General features: G+C 33.6%; 1 protein-coding gene across 2 annotated transcripts; it reads right to left on the bottom strand.

Annotated features, from left to right (window-relative positions):
• Positions 1 to 114: 114 nt before the first annotated feature.
• LOC143351342 (calcium uptake protein 1 homolog, mitochondrial-like) lies at positions 115 to 21,984 on the bottom strand. 2 transcript variants are annotated; one of them, XR_013081686.1, is made up of 4 exons: positions 21,486 to 21,984; positions 18,421 to 18,577; positions 18,093 to 18,177; positions 115 to 478 (listed from the first exon to the last, which is right to left on the bottom strand). XR_013081686.1 is itself a non-coding variant. In XM_076782826.1 (3 exons), the coding sequence occupies exons 1-3, from the start codon at positions 21,713 to 21,715 to the stop codon at positions 260 to 262; spliced, it is 606 nt and encodes a 201-aa protein (XP_076638941.1). In that variant the 5' UTR covers positions 21,716 to 21,984; the 3' UTR covers positions 133 to 259. The 2 variants fall into 2 exon arrangements, 1 of the variants encoding a protein (XP_076638941.1); XM_076782826.1 differs by lacking the exon at positions 18,093 to 18,177 and having other exon boundaries at positions 133 to 478.
• Between the last annotated feature and the right edge of the window lie 661 nt (positions 21,985 to 22,645).

The following is a 22,645-nucleotide window of genomic DNA, read 5'->3' as shown; positions in this document are numbered from 1 at the left end:
AAATAGACTAGTTTCACTAGTTCTAAAGAGAGTCTCCCTAGTAGTAAAAACAAAATTTTCACATTTAAGGTAAGAGCACTGTACAATGTACAATTTTTGTTAAATTCCATAAACTGTTCACATTTTCTACAACGGTACTGCATTTTAAATAAATAAATAAGCAGTAAAACAATCAAAATCGTTTCAATATTAAACGAGGTATAAACAAGTAAATGGATATTAGAATTAAATTCAAGTAAAACACATAAATTAATACTAATCAGATATTAAATGGTGATACAAAATAAATATATAAAAAAAAAAAGAATAAAACTATACCGTCTGGTTGTCTCATGCCGGGTGTAATCGCTCGAAGAAAGTCATCGGGAGTCATATAAATTTCGATACCTTCTAATGTAGATACTTTTACGGTCGCAAAATAACGAAAAATTTTGTCAGGAGTCGAATATGCTCTCAAACGATTTTCATACTCTGTAATCTGTAATCATTTATTATTAATATATCATGTGAACACAAATAATAAAAAATAAAAGAACATTTATTTACCTTAAATAAAAATTACTTTCTAAGAAATTTTTTATATTTCATTCAGGTACAATACCAAATGTTGCTTTTATATAGAAGTGAACTGTTATAATTGTTTAAAATATTCTTATAAAAGTAACTTTTGATAAAGAACAGACAACAGTATTAGCATCTACAGGGTATTATCGCAAACATGAAACCGTTTATTCAGGATTAATTTTTCACCTCAATATACAGAAACATTAAATAAATAACAAATAATAATACAACTGCCGCTAAAATAATGAAAATTTCGCAACTTTCTGTAACTACATAAAGTACACAATAAATATTATATCAAGATATACTATATACTATATAAAATATTATATACGATTAAAATAGAACTCAGAAACATAAAACTGCAAGACTAAAATTTGTGAAAAATCACATGACCTAGGAAGAAGAATAGCAAACTCTAATATTTTCTGACAAGAACACATTTAGTCTAGACAGTTCTGATGAATTTAAACATTATTAGCATGATTTATGCAAAATTGAAATCGTAAGCACGAATAGAAATTTCAGCGATGAAATGTAAGGGTGTTGGCATTCAGCTATAATTCTAGAATGTCAATAGGTAAAATTTCTACAAGAGTTAAAGTAAATAAATATATCAATCTTTTCGAAGACATTTTGATTCTTTTAATCAACGAAATTCATGAAGTCAACTTTGTTTTTCAGAAAAACAACGCAACAATACATAACCCTAAGCAGATTCAAGAGTGGTTTAAACAATAAAAGGGTATAGCCAGAAGAAAACACTTTGTACCAATTTCTAAAACCAAAATCTCGGCGATAGGCGTAGTAAAGAGGTAATAAAGAAAATCATGTTTTTGCGCAATTTATTTTGTCCTATTGAATACAAAAATATAAAAAAATTCAAAGACGTTTCAGATACCAGGGCACGTAGTTGGGAATTTTTTTGGATTTTTAGATTGAAGAACCAGGTTACAAAAAATAAAAAAACTACAAAACCTGCCGAAAAATGGCGATTACTTATTGAAGGAGCTGCACAACTACTTTTATATTTTTACAGTACGCAAATATTGTTGTTACTATTATTCTCAATTGTTTTTTAATTTTTTTATTTTGGTACGACATAGTGAGCAGAAGTAAAACACGATTCTTTCATCATTTTTTGCGTGTTACAGTAACTTACACGTTTAATTTTGATGCACTCTTTAATATATGAACAGAATTACATAAGAATTGAAAAAATAAAATAAAGCTGACCGTTTAGCGTGATATATTATAAAGTATCGACGATGTGTGCAACGGTGCTGTTGACGCAGCAACAAAATATCCGAGTGTGGAACCACTGGAGATTTTTTAACCCTAAGTTCGAATGCTTCTTTTAGACTTGACTCTTTTTTTTCAAGTGTTAACTATATAACAATGATCTATATTTACTTATAAATGGTTTAAAAATATTTTAGGAATGTTTTAATCTGAAATATGAAAAAAAATAATTTGAAACGATTTTTCTATCTCCGCTTTTTTTGTTATGTGCGTTTTATTAATTATGATTATTTTTTAATATCTCCTGCACCGAAATGAATATGAAAAGTTAGTTCTCAAATCTCTTGCCTTTTACAATTGTGGTTGGATTGGAGCAGAAAATTGTATATTGGCTTACTATTATTTCTCCTCCCCTTTAGATCCAGCAGTTCCCTCCTTCCTCTCTTTCCTTCAAAAATATGGATATTTGCTCCGGCTTCAATATCTATCTTAGAAATATAAGGGTCATTCTATGTCAAATCTATTAACGCACTCTGTGCCAATGATTCTTTTTTGTAATAAACGCGTTTTTAAGTATCAGTTCGATTGTTCACCGCTTATTTTTGAAGGAAGTATCATTGTTCGATGGAAACTACATGAACAAATTATTAATTGTCCTGTCTGCTCTGTGAAGGAAATGAAGGTTGGTGGGTTGAGGGTTCAGGACGTTTACAGTGTCGTTTTATAGTCTTTACAATTATTTGTTTTTCAAAAATAAAGGGTTTAATGGATATGTAGCGCCCATTGTATAGCCACTACGCCCTTACCAGGGTATGAATGGGAATGGAATGTAAGAATAATTTAAAGCGTTCTACTTTTCCATTTTCCCAGAGTCTCGTGCGAGCCTAGTCGTTCTGTTAAACACTTGGCGACCAGAGCCGTACGAGGCGCCTGTTTTCCTTCAAGGTTTCGCCTGGGTCTCGGACCACCCCGATCCGGACCCGGCGAGCTTCTTGACTTTTATTACTCTCTTTCACTGTAGCTAAACTTTCCCTACGCTAAGTATTTACCAGTTTTATTTTTCCGTCTTTCTGTCCTATCTCTTTTTCACTCCCTTTGCCATTAGGGTAAGGCCATGTATATGTATATGGAAGAGAGTTTTAAAGAAAGAAGCTCAGTCTGATATAGACGCGTTCACGGCCAGTCCTGTTAGAGACGTCGTTACGCACAGTCTGGTAAAGACGTAGTCGCATGTTATAGTTCAGATCATTGTAACATTAACCTACATGCGGCTATGTGTTGCCCACACCACACCGCGAATAAAAACATTAATAATTGTGAGGTAGATTGTAGGTTTGTAATTTGACCCCCCAGCCCCCTCAGATACATATCCAAAGTTCTACAAGTAAAACATAATTTCATGAAGAAGAGAGAGAAGGGAACACATGTGACTTGCTATAGAGTGACTAACGAATTATGATAAGGTGTGTGCAAAATTTGGTGCAAATAGGATAACGGGAAATAGTCTCACATCAAATTTGAACATTTTTTTTCTGTTAATTCATTTTTTTCCTTTTTAATTCACAGTTTCTATACAGTTATGTACATCGGTGAATTCGTCTTTTTTAATAATTTAAAAACTAATTTATAAAGTTAACGTTAATTATAAGTTAAGACGAATGATGCTTAAACCATATTTGTAATCGTCGTCACTTTTCCACGTGTTGGGATCTTTTCTTAAAAACGTTTTTTAAGATCAACTTTTAAAATTTCAAAGTTAAAAGTTTTTTTTTAGTGCAATCATATATTTGTTTTCTATATTATTACAGAACGTAAAAGGACGATGTGGCGCTGCTTCCGCCGTGGGTAGAAACTCGGAAAATTATCGTAGGAAGGTAGAAAAGGAAAGGAGAGGGGAGCGTTTCGTCCCAGGCCTGCTAGTGAACTCATGAGTAAGACTTTCTAGCAGGCCCTGCCTTAGACGACTGGATATTGGGAAATCTGTCGAGGATTGTATAGAATAAGGGCCGAGGCTTCTTACTCGAAGAGCTCAGTTTTTCTAAAAGTCTCGACACAACGTTACTTTGACACTTCAGGCAAGATCGAGCTATAATCCCCATCAAGCAACGTACCTACCTTAGCGGCTTTATTAGTGAGTGTCCATTAGACTAATCGAGAAGTAGCTCCTGCTTACGCGCCGCGTAAAAGCTGACATAGAACTTTCGCCGTCAAGGCAACCTAGCAATAGTACTAGTGTTAAGGATTCTTAAGGAACCTTCACATCGCGGGGTTTATGATACAGACGTGATTTCTCCGCTATTTTTGAGGATTAGGCCTTTGAGACATTTTTACTTAATAAATTACGTTACGGTCATCAAGGAAACTCCAAACTCCACACGGGACTTGGAATCCTTGGAGCTCTTCCCTGCCTCAATAGTGATTCACGTATCGTAAACCCGCGGGAGCGCGGTCTTGGAGACTTTGGCTTTCCCTAAATGTTTATAAAAAAGGCAACGTTCTCGCTTACTCTTGATTAAGGGTAGCACTAAGTTTTCGGTTTAGATTTGAAAGCAACTTGAATGAAGCAACGGGCTTCAATTATCGGTATTTTCCCAAACATCAGTTTGGGTGGTCCTTTGAGCATACGGTTAAGGGAACACAGCAAGGGGCTGTTGTAATACGCACGGTCCACGCAGTAGATAGCACGTGGGCATAGTACTTCGCGACCGAAACAACTAGTTCTGTTAATTGATCATTGTACTTGAGCATCGATTAGAATATATTCAAGTAGTTATCCTCACTTGCATTATTCACTTAATACAACCCTGAACCCTATTAATAGTAAAACTAGGGGTATCTCACGAACCCAGTACACCTTTACCGCTCGAGGTTTACCATTACGACAAAACAAGATCTTAAAACTTCCTAAAAACCTACGTGGCTCCCAGGGTATAGAGCCCCTGGTTCGTCCAGAACTTCTTTCTCTTTCCTAACCATACCTAAAACCACCGGTCGAGCACTGCTCTCGACCGAATCCAGGATCTCGTGCCCGTAACAGTACATACAAATATATGTGACGCTTTTCAAAATAACGAGGCTCTAATTGTAGCATGCATGGACATCGAGAAGGCATACGACATGGTCTCCAAACCAAAAATCATAAACTCTCTCATCGAACTAAACATCAACGGTCCCATGCTATCCTTTATCATTAGAACCAATTTTTGATAGGCGACTATCCTGGATCTCCCACATAAAATACTTAAAATATTTCTGCCAAAAAAGGTTAAACATCATTAAAATTCTGTCTAGTCACAACTGGGGCTCCGACCAAGAAATCCTACTCAAAACATACCAAGGCTTAATCAGATCCAAAATTGATTATGGCTGTACCATACACAATTCAGCGAAACCACATATTTTAAAAATGATTGACCCCATCCATAACGCGGCACTGCGATTATCCATGGGACATACCACACATGTCCAATCAGTGGTGTGCTATTTGAAGCTGGTGAGATGTCACTGGAGCACAGAAGAAAATTCCTAAGTATAAAATACGCACTCAAAATGTCATCGACTCCCAGCAACCCCACGTATCACTATATATTCGACAATAGATATTGTGAGCTATACGGGAAAAAGCCAAACCTGCCATCACCACTGTATGTTACAATTAGAAAGTACCTGCTCTCAATTACAATACAAAAAACAAGTATGTAGAACGGAAGCAAGATGAAATCCCCACCTGGCGGGCCAAAACCCCGGAAGTAGACACTACTTTAGCCGACTACAACAAGAACCTCAGATCAAGCCCCGAACATAAGACCAAGTTCCTAGAACTAGACAGAAAATACACATCTTGCAAAAAAATTTTCACCGATCGAAATCCAAACAAGGAGTAGGATACGCCATTATTACAGATGATAACGTTATCAAGAAACGTCTACCTATTCAAACATCTATGTTTACCGCTGAAGCCTACGCAGTACACGACGCACTTAAACATATACACACCTCTGATTCTCAAAACCACGCAATTTACACTGATTCCATGAGTGTAACCCAAGCCTTAAAGAACACCGTCAAAAAAAACTAAAACGAAATTATTAAAAATAGCTTAATTCTGTATACGGAACTCATCTCTTCCAACAAAAAGATATCTATTATATGGGTCCCCTTACACCAAGGAATAACTGGCAACACCCAAGCTGATTCGAGGGCCAAAAAAACAGTCACCCTCCAAATGGAACAACATCCAACTCCTATCCCACTTCAAGAAATCATTCATCATGAAAAAGAAGAAATTAAAGACGAATGGAACAACATATGGAAATCAAAACCATAAAAAATCCACAGCCTAATCACAAACTTTTATGAAGATATTCCCCGCGGTCACATAAGCAATAAAGAAAGAAACGTACTCTCCCCTTTGAGAATTAGCCATTGCAAGTTGACACATGAATTGAGCCGTTTATTTTGAAAGTGGCGTAAATCCATTTATGTTCGAATCGAGATATTGAAGGGTTTGCGTTGGATTAAATTTAAAAATATAGGTAACAGATGACATAGTAGAATAATGTTTTTGGGTTTCTAAGGGTGTCAAATTTATCATCCCAATGAGCATAATTAACATTATTTAAGAAATAATATGTTCTTGATGGCTATGATTGGACTTACGCCACTTTCAAAATCAATGAAATGACGTTTTCAATTCTTAAGAAAGCACAAGTCCATAGGAAAACTAAATTTGCCTTGAAATAAAAATAAATGTATACACTTTTATGTTATAAAATCAAAAAAATATTCAACTTTTATCCTTTGTTAAATAATTTTTACATTAAAATAAATATTGTTTTATTAATTATTATTCAGTCTTCTCCAGTTTGTGTATGCGGGAGGGATTTAAAATAACTATATAATGTAATAAATCCATTAAGTCCTTGTATTTTAGGTTTGTGAGTGGTCTCGTTTTCTTTGTATAGTGGTGCCAACTTGATATTATTAAAGTTTTTCGGGCTTCCCCGTTGCGATAGTAAATCCAATGTTTTGAATGGTCCATCCTCGTTTGTTGTCGTTTTGTAGAATAACTTACATGGATCGCTTCTCAAAAATCTCATCCAACATATTTTAAATCAATTTACCCATTCACCGTCAGTATTTTTTAGTCTTTAAAAAGCCGCGTTTCTGTCTTTCTGTGGACAGGCGCAGTTCTGTGTTTATAACAAATACATTGCACATTGATAATTCAACTACTACTTTGATAACAGTATGCAACAAAATAAAAAAGCTGGGATCTCATAAAATTTTATTGCATAATATTTCCCATATCCATTTGAAACTCTCACAATTGGACTTACGCCACTTTCAAAATAAACTTTTTCATCACTTCATTAACCAGCAAATTTTCGTGTTACAAAATCTTAATGATTTTAAATATATTAGTAACAAGTTGCTTCAAAATGAAACGATCATGTAAAAATGTAACTATTAAGGTAGCTAATTCGATTTTTTTGGAAAATGGACTTACGCCACTTTCAAAATAAACGGCTCAATTCCTCATAAAGAAGACCGACCCTCCCTTCTGTTGCAAAGTTCCCACTTACAGTGCACTAGATTTTATATGACTGCCGAAAACTTTCTACCCAGCGACTCAAATATAAAATCAATTCTAACACGGCCCTTACGTCCGAAGAACATGTAAGAAACTCCATTGAATTTCTTAACGAAACCAACCTCTTCCACAAAATCTAAGACCAATACAGTAACACGTCGATAATGACCACGATGTTGATGCGGCGTAAAACCTTACATAAAAGGAAAAGTTATTAACGTTTAAAGTTCCGCCCGTACTGAATATTTTTCTCCAAAATGCGCAGGATTTCGGGAGTATGTCTATTCACCAAAAATGATTGTAACTGACCCCCGCAACCGAAAATAATTTTTTTAGAACGATTTGAAATTTTTTTTCGCTGAAAAATTTAGGCACCTAACGATTTTAATCCCTGACGGTTTTTCTTAAAAATCCGTTTTTGATTTTTAATAAATTTGTTTGACGCCCTACAGAAAAGTTGTTTAACGCTTTTTTGTAGGTACCCATGAGCTCTACTTCAGAAAAAAAGTTTCAATGATATGTATTCACTATTGTAGGAGCTATGGACATTTGAAAATTGGACCATTTTTATGAAGTTTACCTCATCATAACGGGGTCGCAGGCGGTTGCGAGTTGGGGCTCGCAGCCCGCCACTAAATGCGGCCCCGGGACGGATGGCGGCGGGATGGAGTGGCCCCGTCCTGCCGCTATGAGACAGTGTGTCTACCGGGGGGACCGTTTGTCCCCCCCGGGGATGGGCGCAAAGCGCGGGCACGGGGAGGATATCGGAAGAATGCTTCGAGCGATTCCCGGTATCCTCCCAAATCGTGCGGAAGGGTCACCGTGGGGTTTTTAGTGGGTAGGTCCCGCGCCCGTCATTCTACGGGCGCGGGGAATCCCACACAACCCTCCCGCCTCTCCCCAAAGAGGTGGGTGGGAGTCTTTCGAAGATTTTCCCCACGACAAAAAAAAAAAAAAAAAAAAAGTTTACCTCATCACAATTCAACAAGTAAGTTATTCTAACATGCAGAAAATGAGGAAAAAATCAGTTTTTATTTTTTTTCAATACGGCGCACCAAAATGAAAAATCTGAAAAAAATTGAGAATAATAATAATAATAACAGTACCTGTTTACTGTAAAAATATAAAAACAGTTCTGCAATTCCTTCAATGCGTAATCGGCATTTTTCGACATTTTTTGCGGTTTTTTTATGTTTTACTATTTAGTCTTTCAATCTAAAAATCTGAAAAATTTTCAAAATATGTGCCTCGGTACCCTAAATGCCTCTAAACTTTGTTTTAATTCTTTTATCCAATAGGACAAGAGAAATTGTGCAAAAACATAATATATTCGACCCACCGTCGAAATTTCAAATTAGAAATTGACACATAGGGTTTTTTTTCGATAAGTTATCGAATGACCCATAGCACATTCAATTTGGTTTGGGGACATATTTCACCCCCTTATTCGGCTATACCCTTTAGAACAGAGGTCGGCAACCTATGACCCCCGGGTCACCGAGTGACCCATTTGATAATTTCAAGTGACCCACTTCAGCTCCGAAAATAGAGTATAATATATAAAAATAAATTATAAAACATAAACGTGAAACAAACATTTTCCGAATAAAAAAAATTGAAAATAGATACTAAGAATAACATTTTAGTTCGACTATCATGGGTCTTATACACATAAATGTTTATGTATATAAGATCCATGTCGATTACAAAGTTGTGGAATACAGCGACATTGTCCGAACAAATTTTACCATTATTAGACGCGCGTGTCGTTCTCTCAGTTGTGTGTCAGTTATAGTTATAGCACATATTCAGTAGCACAAGAATAGTGACGCAATTATAGTTACGCAGCTAAATAATTATTACGATTTTTTGGAGGAAATTGAATCAAAATATGGAGATTTGTTGTTACATTCTGAAATACGATGATTAAGTCGAGGCAATGTTCTTAATAGATTTGTAGAGTGTTTTGATGATATACAAATATTTCTTCACGAAATCGGTGAAAATGATCTCGATCTCAATGATAAACAATGGATTTTAAGACTTTTGTTCTAAACAAATATAATGAACCATTATAATAATTTCAATGTATGACTCCAAGGAAATAACCACACAATTTTGAAAATGTATAAGAAATGGAAGAGTTTTACTTCAAAATTGATATTATTTGAAACTGACATAAAAACTAAAAAATTTCATTTCTTTCCCTTGTTAAAAAGGGAACATGAAAAAGAAGATATCGATGAAAGCAATCTAAATATGTTCGAAAATTGGATTTTCGTCATTAAAAGTGAATATGAAAATCGGTTTCAAAGTTTTAAGAAGCATAGAGAAATATTTATATTTATAATAAAACCCGAGGAAATAGAAAAAAATATTTTTTTGCAGTATTTTCAATATCTAAAAATTGACAATTTTAGTTTAAATATGATTGATTTTAAAAGTTCAACGGTATGGACGGATTTTAAGAAATTGCGGAAAGATTTGGAAAAAACAGAAGATAATTATCTTCTCACGATATCAACATGTTGGGCATCACTTCCTACGAAGTTTTTATCTTTGAAAAAAATTGGCTTTACCATTTTGTTCCACATTCGGTTCAACTTATAAATATGAGCAAATATTTTCGCAAATGAAATTTATATTAAGCAAGAACAGGAACAGATTAACTACCGAAAATTCAGATGCTTGTATTCGTCTTAAAACGACTAACTATAAACCAGACTTGACTAAATTGACGTCACAAGTTCAACATCAGGAGAGCCATTGATATCGAACAGAAAAACTATGTTTATAATTATTTTCTTAATAAAAAATATCTTATTATTTACTAAAAGACTGTTTTAATACGAAAATATCTCTGACCCAAACGTCTCTTTAATACTCACATTTTGGTTGATTTTGACCCGCGACCAAAAAAAGTTGCCGACCACTGCTTTAGTATACACATTCTCAATGACATTCTCTATCGTATGATTAAAAAACGTCATTGGAAGATCCATTTTCTGTAAGCTGCTATAATTCTATTGGCTTATTAATTGCCTTATTTTGTAATTAAAACATAACAAAATTCAAATATTGTTTTCAGTTTAAAAAGACCTGAACTTCGAGGAGAAATTTTTAAAATAAACATTTGTTGTATATTTGAAATATTGTAGAATTATACTTCCATCCATTTGTCAAATAAAAATAAAGCAATTCTTTGATATTCAATGTGTAAAACTATCTTCGCAGCGATTAATGTATTAACGTTATAATATGTATTCCGTCATTTTTTTTCGATATGCATGATACAATAACATCAGTAACTTCCAATAAGATTCGTTGTTAAGTAGTCGCGTCGTCGCACAGTGAAGTATTCGGGCCAAAAAGCTGGCCAAAATACGATTTTTCAAATCTTGTGTAAAATGTAAAATTTTTGTTGTGTGAGCTAATGGAATCTTTGAACAACATTGTATCAGTACTATTTTTTTTATTTTTGTACTCATTTTACAGATAGTACTAATTTTTCTCTTCATCCGTTTCTAAAATATCGCTCGGTTATTAGTATCATGTATGTGTGACGAAGATGTTATGTTTACTTGTTCTTTCCAGACACTTTTTAGGTAAGTATACATTACATTTTCCAGCATTTTTCACTTTCTTATTGTTCCTGTGCTTGAAATTATTCAAGTTTGAAGATGACCTATTATTTAGTGTAATTTTCCCAAGTGAGTCCTGATGGCCTTTTTGGCGTCATTGGAATCGATAAAGGTTTCTATTCACAATGCAAAACGCATTAGCTACCAATATGTATTAATACTAAAGCTTTTACATTATTTTTTGTATTGTCATGTATGGAGCAAACATTGTGTATCGCGTCGCGCTTTTTCATTTAACAGGTTATTTATGTTAGGTTTAAGTAAATTTGCTATTGATTTATCATTATATTAGATTATTGTTCTTTTTTATTGCATTAATGCTCATGCCAAAGACAGTATATTTTTTTCTTCCAAAAATATATATTTATGTTAATCCGAAGTTAAATTGTGTTTCACCTCACTAAAGAATGAAATGTCTCATTAGAAAATAACACTTATTTCTTAGTAGCAACTTACCCCGGAGCGATAACAACTTTCCCCACAACGAGATAAGAAGTTCCAATGCGATTAACCACAAAAAAACGCATGAATATAAAAAACTTATTGCAATTAAGGGTAGTTATAGGGAAAATTCGTATTAGCGAATTTGTGCCTATTTCCCCTATTTAGTCGAGTACAAAAATTATAAAAAAAATCTGATGCATTGTAGTTATCGAGATACGTGTTTGAGAATTTTTTCCGATTTTTCGATTCGAAATCTTAGGCGTGAAAAATTAAAAACGCAAAAAAACGCAGAAAAATACCGATTTCGTATCGAAGCTTTCGAGACACTAGATTTATTTAATTACTGTAAATGCATATTGACATTGGTTATGTCCCAGAATTTTTTCAGATTTTTTGGCAGGGTGCATGGTAGTAGCAAAAATCAAAAACCGATTTTTTCAGCGTTTTTCGCGTGAAAAAGCAACTTATACTTTGAATTTTTGTATTCCCTTTAATGGATAACTATATTCTATGGTTTTAAACAATTCTACGGCGAATACAACGGTGTATGGAATAGAAAAACAAAAATAAGTCACCAAATTAAAGAATGGAATAGACCGTTGTACTCGACGTAGAATTGTTTAAAACCATAGAATATAGTTATCCATTAAAGGGAATACAAAAATTCAAAGTATAAGTTACTTTTTCACGCGAAAAACGCTGAAAAAATCGGTTTTTGATTTTTGCTACTACCATGCACCCTGCCAAAAAATCTGAAAAAATTCTGGGACATAACCAATGTCAATATGCATTTACAGTAATTAAATAAATCTAGTGTCTCGAAAGCTTCGATACGAAATCGGTATTTTTCTGCGTTTTTTTGCGTTTTTAATTTTTCACGCCTAAGATTTCGAATTGAAAAATCGGAAAAAAATTCTCAAACACGTATCTCGATAACTACAATGCATCAGATTTTTTTCATAATTTTTGTACTCGACTAAATAGGGGAAATAGGCACAAATTCGCTAATACGAATTTTCTCTATACCTATCCTTCCGAACAAGATAGTGTAGACCGTTAGATTTATATTACGTGTCGCATGAGTTGAGGCCCGGACAATCGGTGCCGTGTGCAACCGATTCGGGCCGGGTGCAAAAATTGATCGACTGCACGTGTCGCAGAACATCGTTCGAAGGATCGAGAATGTTCCGCGGCACGCGCCGAGAACTTTTGCACCCGGCGCGAGAGAAAAACGAAAGGACGATCGGGACCTGAGGTATACATATAAGCCAAGGCCCCAGTCGCCCAGGGAATTTAGTCTATTCGATCTGTCCGTCGATCTGTCGTCCTGTACGTCGTCATATAAAATGAAGAACATTTTAACCCGAATTGTAAAAGTTTCTTGTTACCTCTCCAATTGTCTACAATAGAGAGTTGAAATTTGGCACAAATTGTTTTTTTTTTAATGCTCTATCAATGGATCCATCGTATGTCAAATTTGTTTTAAGGGCACATTTGACCCCCTTATTCGGCTATACCCTTTCAGCTGACAATCTTAAAATATAATAAAAAGAATAAACTAGTCAGGTGTGAAAAAAGTAACTACATTATTTCCTAGTCGTTACATAGATTCGATATTCAGATTCGCGTGCGAGCCGTCGAAGAATACATACGTGTATACATAGCGATCCTTGAGTGTAAATATACATAAGCGAACGGTTAAGAAAGTGAGAAATTAAAACTCAAAAGTGTTCATCCACCTTCCAGTTTACATCAATAACTCTCATTAGTTGCAAAATGTAGCAAGGAGGTGGAGGGATATATCCCTCACCGATATTCACTTCCGCAAGTGATACAGTGACCACAACTTCGTTCTCTACACATCCATATCATGGATAATCTATATTTGGAAGAACGCCTATTATGGCTACAGAAATCACAATAAATCAGCATACTCACAGATACACAGTCAACGCCGGCATCTCGGAACAACACAACATACAAAAACGCTACAGGAACAAGAGGAATTTAGACAACACTTCGATATGAATATATCAGACCAAGAACTTACGTGGCAACAAGTAAAATCTCGGAGAAATAAAAGAAATGAAGATACAGTCTAACCAGATAACTACACAAGAAAGAAACCAGCCTTACACGATGCCAGCAAACAAAACTTCACTAGACTTTCAGAGCTGAATAATAATGAACCAATGCAAGAAAATGAAACCACTGAGAATGTCAATGGAAACACTAATAAAATACAAAAGCCACCTCCAATATACATAGACGATATAGCAAACTTCCCACTTATGTTAGAAAGCTTTAAAACTGTCCTACAAGCGAAGATTTTTCCTGCAAATCAATGTATACGGACTCGATTAAAGTAAACACCAACGCACCAGACGCCTACCAAAAACTAGTTCATTTCCTAGAAAAAAATAACATAGCATTTCACACGTATCAAACGCGTCAGGAAAGATCTTTCAGAGTTGTTATCAAAAATCTACATAGCTCAATTTCAACAACGGACATTAAAGATGAACTAGAAAGGAAGGGTTTTGAAATCAGAAGTGTCACTAATATACGTAGCTGGAAAACGAAAGAATTACATATTATAAATCTGCTTACCACCTTTATCAACAGAAAGTAACAATGCCTGACAATATAAAAATAGCCTCATGGAATGCAAACAGTTTGCAGCAACGCAAACGGGAAATAGAATTATTTCTAAATCAAAATAAAATAGACATTCTCCTAATTTTTGAAACTCATTTTACTGACAGAAGCTATTTTAATATTTACAAGTACAAAACATATAGCACCAATCATCCAGACGGAACAGCTCACGGAGGAACTGCTATTATTATAAAGAAAAAGATATCGCACTCTGAGTCATCAAAATTCGAAGAAGCTTGTCTACAGTCAACTAGTGTCAAAATCAAAGATGCATACAGTACAATCGTCATTGTGGCAGTCTACTGTCCACCCAGCAAGGAAAAATTTGATCAATTCTTTAACACGTTAGGTGTGAGACTTATCTCAGGTGGAGATTACAATGCAAAGCACCCCCAATGCAGTTGAAGGCTCAGCAACCCAAAAGGTAAAGAACTCCAGAAAACAATGACATCAAAAGGGTATAATCACATCAGCACTGGTGAACCGACTTACTGACCAACCGATCCCAGGAAAACACCGGACTTACTTGACTTCTTTACAACCAAAGGTATCTCGTTAAGCCATGTCGAGGTAAATAGAAACTTTGACTTGTCATCTGATCATTCGCCAATTATACTCACACTGAGCTCTATGTTGGTAAAAAACGAAAAACGGCGTACTGGACAAAAGCGAAAACAGATTGATCTCTATACAGAACACTTGTAAATACAGTATTGTCTCTATAGAAACGACGCTCTCGGGGCTCAACGCTCGGCTATATCGTGGACGAGAAACGATTCTTGATACTTTGTTGATGCCTACTGGAGGCGACGAGTGTAGAAAAGAACAGCGAGCATATGACAAAGAGGGACTGAGCGCCTGAGCATCGCCGAATTTGCTATCGCTTCCTTTGCTTCAGGTCGGCTGTAGCGAAACACAGGCGATGTTTATGCGAGCCTATACGAAATTGGTGTTCTAATTCCGACCTCTACCTCTCTTGGTAGAGGTCGCAGCATGAAATACTGATTCTGTATAGGCTCTCGTAAACATCGCCTGTGTTTCGATCCAGGCGACGTGGAGTCACCTGAGCGATGCATGCCTTTGATCGCTAATTGCGTTAGTAAATGGGATCTAAATTGTATATCGTATTTGGTGTCATTTTAATCAGAAAAGTGTCACGAATATGTTGATGAAGTTTGAAAAGAGGAAGAACAAAAATAAAGATAAATTTCGTTGTTGATTTATTATTGTATATGTACTAGTTAAATCGTATCATAACTTCAGTACATATATGTATGTATCGCTCGTTTACTGCAATAGTGATATGACTAAAAAAAATACAACTTGTGAATTTAAACTGTTTAACCAATTTATTTTACTCTGAGTTGTCTCACGATTTCAGCAAATAAATGATAGGTCAATTAAATTACATTTCCTTTTTTCAGATGAGGATATATAATACTTTAAAGAAAGGACAAATGTATATTATAATTTATGAAAAGCAATAATAAAAATTACGTTGTACTTGATCTTAGTTAAATCAGAAAACTGCCACAGACATGTTACAAGTTTCAAAACAAGAAAAGGAAAAATAAAAAATTTGTATTATTGCACTAGTGTTGCCTTAGCAATTTGAACCCGTATCGTATGACAATGTTCGACGACCGATCGTCAAACGCGCCGCTATCTTTGGGAACCGCCCATAGGAAGGCACACTCGCCGGTACAGCCAGAGCTAGGTTCTAACAGTACGCAGTGGGGATAAGTAGAGGGGATACGATATTTGTCTATATCGTGGACGAGTTCTGAGCTTATATAGAGAAAATACTGTAATAATATAGATCTAAATATCCCGTTCAAAATTGCGAACAACTTAGATCAGGCGGTAGAACTCTTAACTAAGACGCTACAAGATGTAGCACATCAATCGATGCCTGAAACCAAAGCTGAAAATAAACACGCAATGAACCATCCATTATCCGTGAGAATTAAAATTGCAAAAAAGAGGGAAGCTAGGGAAAAGTGACAGTTGTCTTGACACCCTGATGATAAGAGGATGCTAAATAAGTTAACCAGGGAACTCACAAACCTGCTGCACAAAACTACAAATGAGCGCATTCAAGATTACCTTCTAAGTTTGTCTCCACGTCAGGAAGATAATTACTCCTTGTGGAAAATCACAAAAAAATTAAAAAGGCCAACTGATCACATCTCTCCTATAAAAATGGAAGACAACCAATGGGCCAGGAACGATCAAGAAAAAGCCGATACTTTTGCAAATCATTTATCTACAATCTTCAGACCGAATGACATACCAATGCTCAACAGCAACTACAGAAACATCATTAACTTCTTTAATGCTCCCTCGCAACCTTGCGAACCCATCAAACATTTCTCTCCCAAAGAAATAGCACACGAAATAAAGAAACTCAACAATAGAAAAGCACCTGGATATGATCTCATTACCGCTAAAATGTTAAAAGAATTACCAAAAAAGAAAGGTGTAGTAGTAACCACACAAATATAAAATGCGATACTGAGAGTTCAGTATTTTGCCATCCAATGGAAATTTGCGACAATCATTCTGATTCAAAATCCTGGCAAACCACCCACAGAAGTGACCTCCTATAGGCCTATCCCACTGTTACCAATCTTATCAAAACTATTTGAAAGATTACTGCTAAACAGGGTAATACTAATATTAACGGAGAAGCGCATACTTCCACATCAATTCGGTTTTCGGAAGCAACACTCTATTATCGAACAAGTACATCGTATAGTCAATGTGATAGAAGAATAGCACATGGGCTTGTTATATAGAATTAGGCAAAACCTTCCATATAACTACTATGTCCTGCTAAAATCATACTTAAATGACTGGTTCTTTCAGGTCAATCAAAACGACAAATACTCAAAAATGTACCCTATATTCGCGAGTGTTCCTCAAGGTAGCGTCTTAGGTCCCACATTATATCAAATCTATACAGCAGACCTTCCTGACGATGAAAACGTACTCGTGGCCACATTCGCAAACGACACTGCGTTCTTATCTTCCCATGAAAACCCTGCGGAGACGTCACGATTTTTGCAGGGAGTTCTTGATAAGACTACAGAATGGGCTAAAAAATGGAAAATTAAAATCAACGCAAACAAATCAGCACACATTACATTTACTACCAGACATATTACGTCTCCTGCAGTCAAACTGAACAGCGAATACCTCGAAATCAAGGACTGTGTCAGATATCTTGGTCTGCACGTAGATAAAAGACTCACATGGAAAGACCACATAAACAAGAAAAGAATGCAACTTAACCACAAAATGAGAACCATGTACCTATTAGATCCTTGGTTGAAAATTGAAACTTACACTATATAATAAACTACTCCTGTATAAGGTCGCCATTATTCCAATTTGAACATATGGAATGCAACTCTGAGGATGCGCCAAGAGAAGTAACATAGATATCATCCAAAGGTTTCAGAACAAAGCATTGAGAACTATATAATATATAAAATCGGAACTTCTAGCCTCAGTCTCTCCTAGATGTAGACAATATAGATGATTCAAGTGAAGAAGCAACAAAAATAGATGATACAGGCGAATTTTAAAGACTTTGACTTATATACATATATTAACAATAAAAAAAAAAATGTATAATACAAAAATTATTTAAGTAAATAAACTATTTCTAATATTTTTTTATTCATATTCATTTTTCTAATTAAATAATATCACAGTGTGTCATTTTTAATCGTAATTCGTTGCATCGAAGTGGTCAAAATAGTTTTGGCCAGCTTTTCCGGGCAAATACTCCACTGTGTGTTGTTGCAATGGTTATGGTGGTCATTTTCACGACTTAGGAAAAAATACCAACATGAGTAGCAAAATACGGGACATAACAAGAATTAGTGCTTGATTAAGATTAGCTAAGAGGTAACCGAAAAATTGACAACGTCACTACTATCAACCTAAAGTAATCCAACGATACACTATTCGACGACCGAACATCATGTCGCTACATTAATCGCTTCACTGGTTCCAAGAAGAGTCCTTCTAATAGTAGGGGTAAAATTTTGACATTTACCATTAGGTTCTTTTTCACATTCACGGTGGGAACATTGTAATAATGACGGAAATCGCGATAGTAAATCCGGTCTATGTACTTTTGAAGTACTCCGTATATAATTGTGTTCGTATTGCAATAAGGTGTCTAATTTAGACTTAAAACCGTTTAAAATTGAATTACCTTCAAATAGAAACTACATATAAATTAGAGAGGAAAATCAATCAATTCACCTTTCGATCTCGAAAACCGATTTTTTCTTTTGCCTTCCTTTTACTTTGATCGTCTTCTTGTCCACGAATCAAGTCTTCGTTTTTTTCATTATTATCATGTGTGTCGTCAGCAACAATCTCTGCCGCATAAACGGTAGACAAATACTTTCCTCTCAAACTGAAATAAAATTTATAAAACAATTTGTAACTATTAATAGAAAGAAACTCGAAAAAGCATTACTACTAATTCCTTAATGGTAAAACTGTATTATTAGATCGTTAATTGCACTGAACAGATTGTTCTGAACTGAACCTTTCACACTACATTTATAATTCTTTGTAATGTAATAGTGTAATAGTTTTTAATGACTTATACACATAATATTTTTAATTACAAATTAAAAAATAAAATTGAATGCCAGAATACAGGCTTTCTCATGTTTACAAAATTATGCAAAATTCATTTTTTGATTTTTTAAATTTTATTTAAATATATATAAATAATATATGTATAGAATTATATAAAATAAATTATTTGATGTATATATTTTAAAAGATAAATAAAGCATCTACTATCGAATTTGAAGTTTATTTTAGTAGTTTTTATTATTAGAATAGTTTCGTAGTATATACCTTACATAATCATTTATACGTACAACATTCAGATTGTAAAATAAAATTCGTTAAAATTAATTAATCATGTGTACAATTCGTAATGAGAATGCATAAAGATATGTGTAAGTACATATATTGCTCAAAATGGTATCTTATCAAATTTTTTTTGTAAAAATATGATACACTAAAGTTTGTGTGAAAATTTTAAAATAATTTGTAAGATATGTTTTATTTTAATATATAACTAATTGATAATGTTTTCATCTTTCCTTATAATACAATGCATATTCTGTAATATTTTAAACAAATTGTTTTTATCTTTTAATTTCTTAACTTTCAAGTTTTCTTTTACATGCTTCCAAAGGCATTAATTAAATTTACATCTATACTTTGGGGTAGTCATTTCATTACACAAATTTTCTTTTTTCGTAAAATAGAAAGCAATTTCCAATCATTATCTTGTTCAATATTTGGCATTTTGTCTAACGCACGTAGTAACATTTGTGTTTATAAAACATTTGCATGTTCATATTTGTCTATAATTCCATGTATCTTGTACAAGGGGCTAATATTGTGTCGAGAAAAGTAATTCCACACAATCACACTATCTCCACCATGTTATAGATCTCAAACCTTTTTTTCTTTTTTACAAAGAACTTGTCAAATCCCAGTCAACTGAAACAATTGAAACTTACTTTTGTCATAAAAAATTATTTTTGTCCTATCAGAAACCATTTAATGTAAATAATCTCAAACAAATTAGACTTTAGTCTTTTTTACAGATACTAATGATTTCTTAATGCTGTATCCTTCATAAAGATTAACCCATTTGCATCATAAAGAAATATGAAAAAAGGCCCATATCACCAATTTTTTTTTCATTATATTTAAGTACAGAAATGACTATAAGTAAAAAAACTTTATAGTTTAGGAAAAATAAATTGCAAATACGGGCTTTACGTCTATATATATATTACTGATAATGGCGGAAATGTTGATTAGTTATTTTGGGCAGTATGATAGTATTTGAAATGTTGAATGCATAAAGCCACTTCACAATTTTCACACTGATATTGCACTAACGACATGCACTTCACAAATGACGCATTAAAGATTGCACCACTGCTTATACTCTACCGTTCGCTACATATTACTCAAAAGATAATTAGGATGCCTTTAGTTATCTATATTTCTTAATCTAACGTAAACATTCCGTTCGGCCACTGATCATCGTGGCACCTTGAGCTTTTCATACCAGTGGTACGGATTAATTATTTTATTATTCAACCGCATGGCTGGTAAGATCTTAAAGGTGCCTGATGTTTTAGTCTCCGGTTTTTGACAGGCCGAACTAGACTATTTCTTATAATTTTAAATACATGGACCTGTAAGATGAATAACAGTTACCAACAAAATTGAGCGTATGCATATGACTCTGGTGATAGTGACCAAAAAAGTTGAGCGTATATATACGCTCCAGTGATAGTGACTAGGAAAATTGAGCATATATATACGCTAATGATGCAAATGGGTTAAACGATGCTAAATGACCATTTCTTTAGAACCAACCTATGTTTTATAAACACAACAGTAAATGATCTAAGGGAACATGAAAGCTTAGTTTAGGGAAAACATTTGGAGAGTAAAGGTAGACTTTAAAGATTATCAGTGGTACAAGTAAAATTTGTGATATAATAATAGTATGTATTTAGCAAATGATAGATTATAAAATATAAGAATAATTAGTTTTTGCATAATTAGTGACTTTTTTTAGAAATATTGACATAAAATATTACATATGCAACTGTAAACACAGTTTTTCTCAGCTTTTCTGTTATTAACATTAATTAATGTCCATTTATATCCTGTTTTTACTTATTTCATTTTGAAATGATATACTTAACTAATTTATGAAAAAAAGGAAAGGCAAGTTTTAGTTAAACTTCATCAAATTTGCAGGATGCTTAAAAGGTTAAGTTACATTTTTTATCAATCCAAACCTTCCCTTATTATTCAATTAGTGTTTTAATAAATATTCTTTTCAACATGTTTTGTATTTGTGTTATTGATGCAACAATTGAAATTATGTATCAGATATATTCCCAAAGATTCATAGTTAATGATTTTGTTTTAATTAAATAAAATATATAATAAAAAGAAGTATTTGATCAATTTCATGGGTTACATGATTTATAAATGATTAATATCATTTTTAAATGACATTGAAGAGAAATATAAATCTTTTGACTGTCATATAGTAATGATTTTGTATCCATGTATTAGATTCATGAATAATAGTATAAGATATAAAATTAAGCAGTAACTTCATTACTTGCTAAAGTTTATGTACTAAACTAGACAAATGATGTATTTTCACTAATATTGTATAAATTCATTGAATAAGTTACGGTTTGTTTTCTTAAGGTTGCTTAAATGAAAAATATAAAAATATATTTTAATACATGACTTACCCTTCCCAATCAATGAAGCTCAGAACGAAACAAGTCGGGATGAAAAATGACAAAAATGGGTAATTCACTTCACGTGTTTCTCTTCCATAAGAAAATTTTGTAAAATTCCTTGGAATTGGATATTGAAAGTTATTAATATTACGAATTAACAAAACTGATTTTTTAATACCTTTTCTCAAAGAATTTAGTCTTAAACTGCACGTAACTGCATTAATAAACATTTTGAACATATACTTGTAAAAGGTTAGAAAAAAGTACGTTTGAAGATCTCTATATAATTCCAACGAATTTTTGTTTTGTTTCAAAATTAAACTTTATCTATTGTAATAAATTATAGCTTCGATTTTCGCTTATTTTTTAATAGCACTTGTTTTTCCATTTCATTTAATCTTAATTTTACTATTTTAAATGTACGTTTGAATTTGTCTTATTCACTACACTTTTCGATAAACACAGATGACTGACATGAAGGAACGACACAAACAGGACTGCAAGCAGTGTGGCCCAGTGTGGCCAGATCTGGCATAGCGGCCACACTGCTTGCAGTCCTGTTTGTGTCGTTACTTCATGCCAGTCATCTGTGTTTATCGAAAAGTGTAGTGAATAAGACAAATTCAAACGTACATTTAAAATAGTAAAATTAAGATTAAATGAAATGGAAAAACAAGTGCTATTAAAAAATAAGCGAAAATCGAAGCTATAATTTATTACAATAGATAAAGTTTAATTTTGAAACAAAACAAAAATTCGTTGGAATTATATAGAGATCTTCAAACGTACTTTTTTCTAACCTTTTACAAGTATATGTTCAAAATGTTTATTAATGCAGTTACGTGCAGTTTAAGACTAAATTCTTTGAGAAAAGGTATTAAAAAATCGGTTTTGTTAATTCGTAATATTAATAACTTTCAATATCCAATTCCAAGGAATTTTACAAAATTTTCTTATGGAAGAGAAACACGTGAAGTGAATTACCCATTTTTGTCATTTTTCATCCCGACTTGTTTCGTTCTGAGCTTCATTGATTGGGAAGAGTAAGTCATGTATTAAAATATATTTTTATATTTTTCATTTAAGCAACCTTAAGAAAACAAACCGTAACTTATTCAATGAATTTATACAATATTAGTGAAAATACATCATTTGTCTAGTTTAGTACA

Source organism: Colletes latitarsis, unplaced genomic scaffold (assembly GCF_051014445.1).
Source record: "Colletes latitarsis isolate SP2378_abdomen unplaced genomic scaffold, iyColLati1 scaffold0136, whole genome shotgun sequence".
NCBI lineage: Eukaryota > Metazoa > Arthropoda > Insecta > Hymenoptera > Colletidae > Colletes > Colletes latitarsis.
Note: the sequence above shows the minus strand (reverse complement) of the source record. Positions and strands in the feature narration are given on the sequence as shown.

Bases quoted from the DNA above. Each gene is read 5' to 3' on its own strand.
- LOC143351342 (XM_076782826.1), bottom strand. From the start codon at position 21,715: ATGTTCAAAATGTTTATTAATGCAGTTACGTGCAGTTTAAGACTAAAT. The intron at 18,578-21,485 runs GTAAGTCATGTA...ATTTTATTTCAG, and splicing joins AGCTTCATTGATTGGGAAGG to TTTGAGAGGAAAGTATTTGT. The intron at 479-18,420 runs GTGAATTGATTG...AAATGATTACAG, and splicing joins TCGGTTTTCGAGATCGAAAG to ATTACAGAGTATGAAAATCG.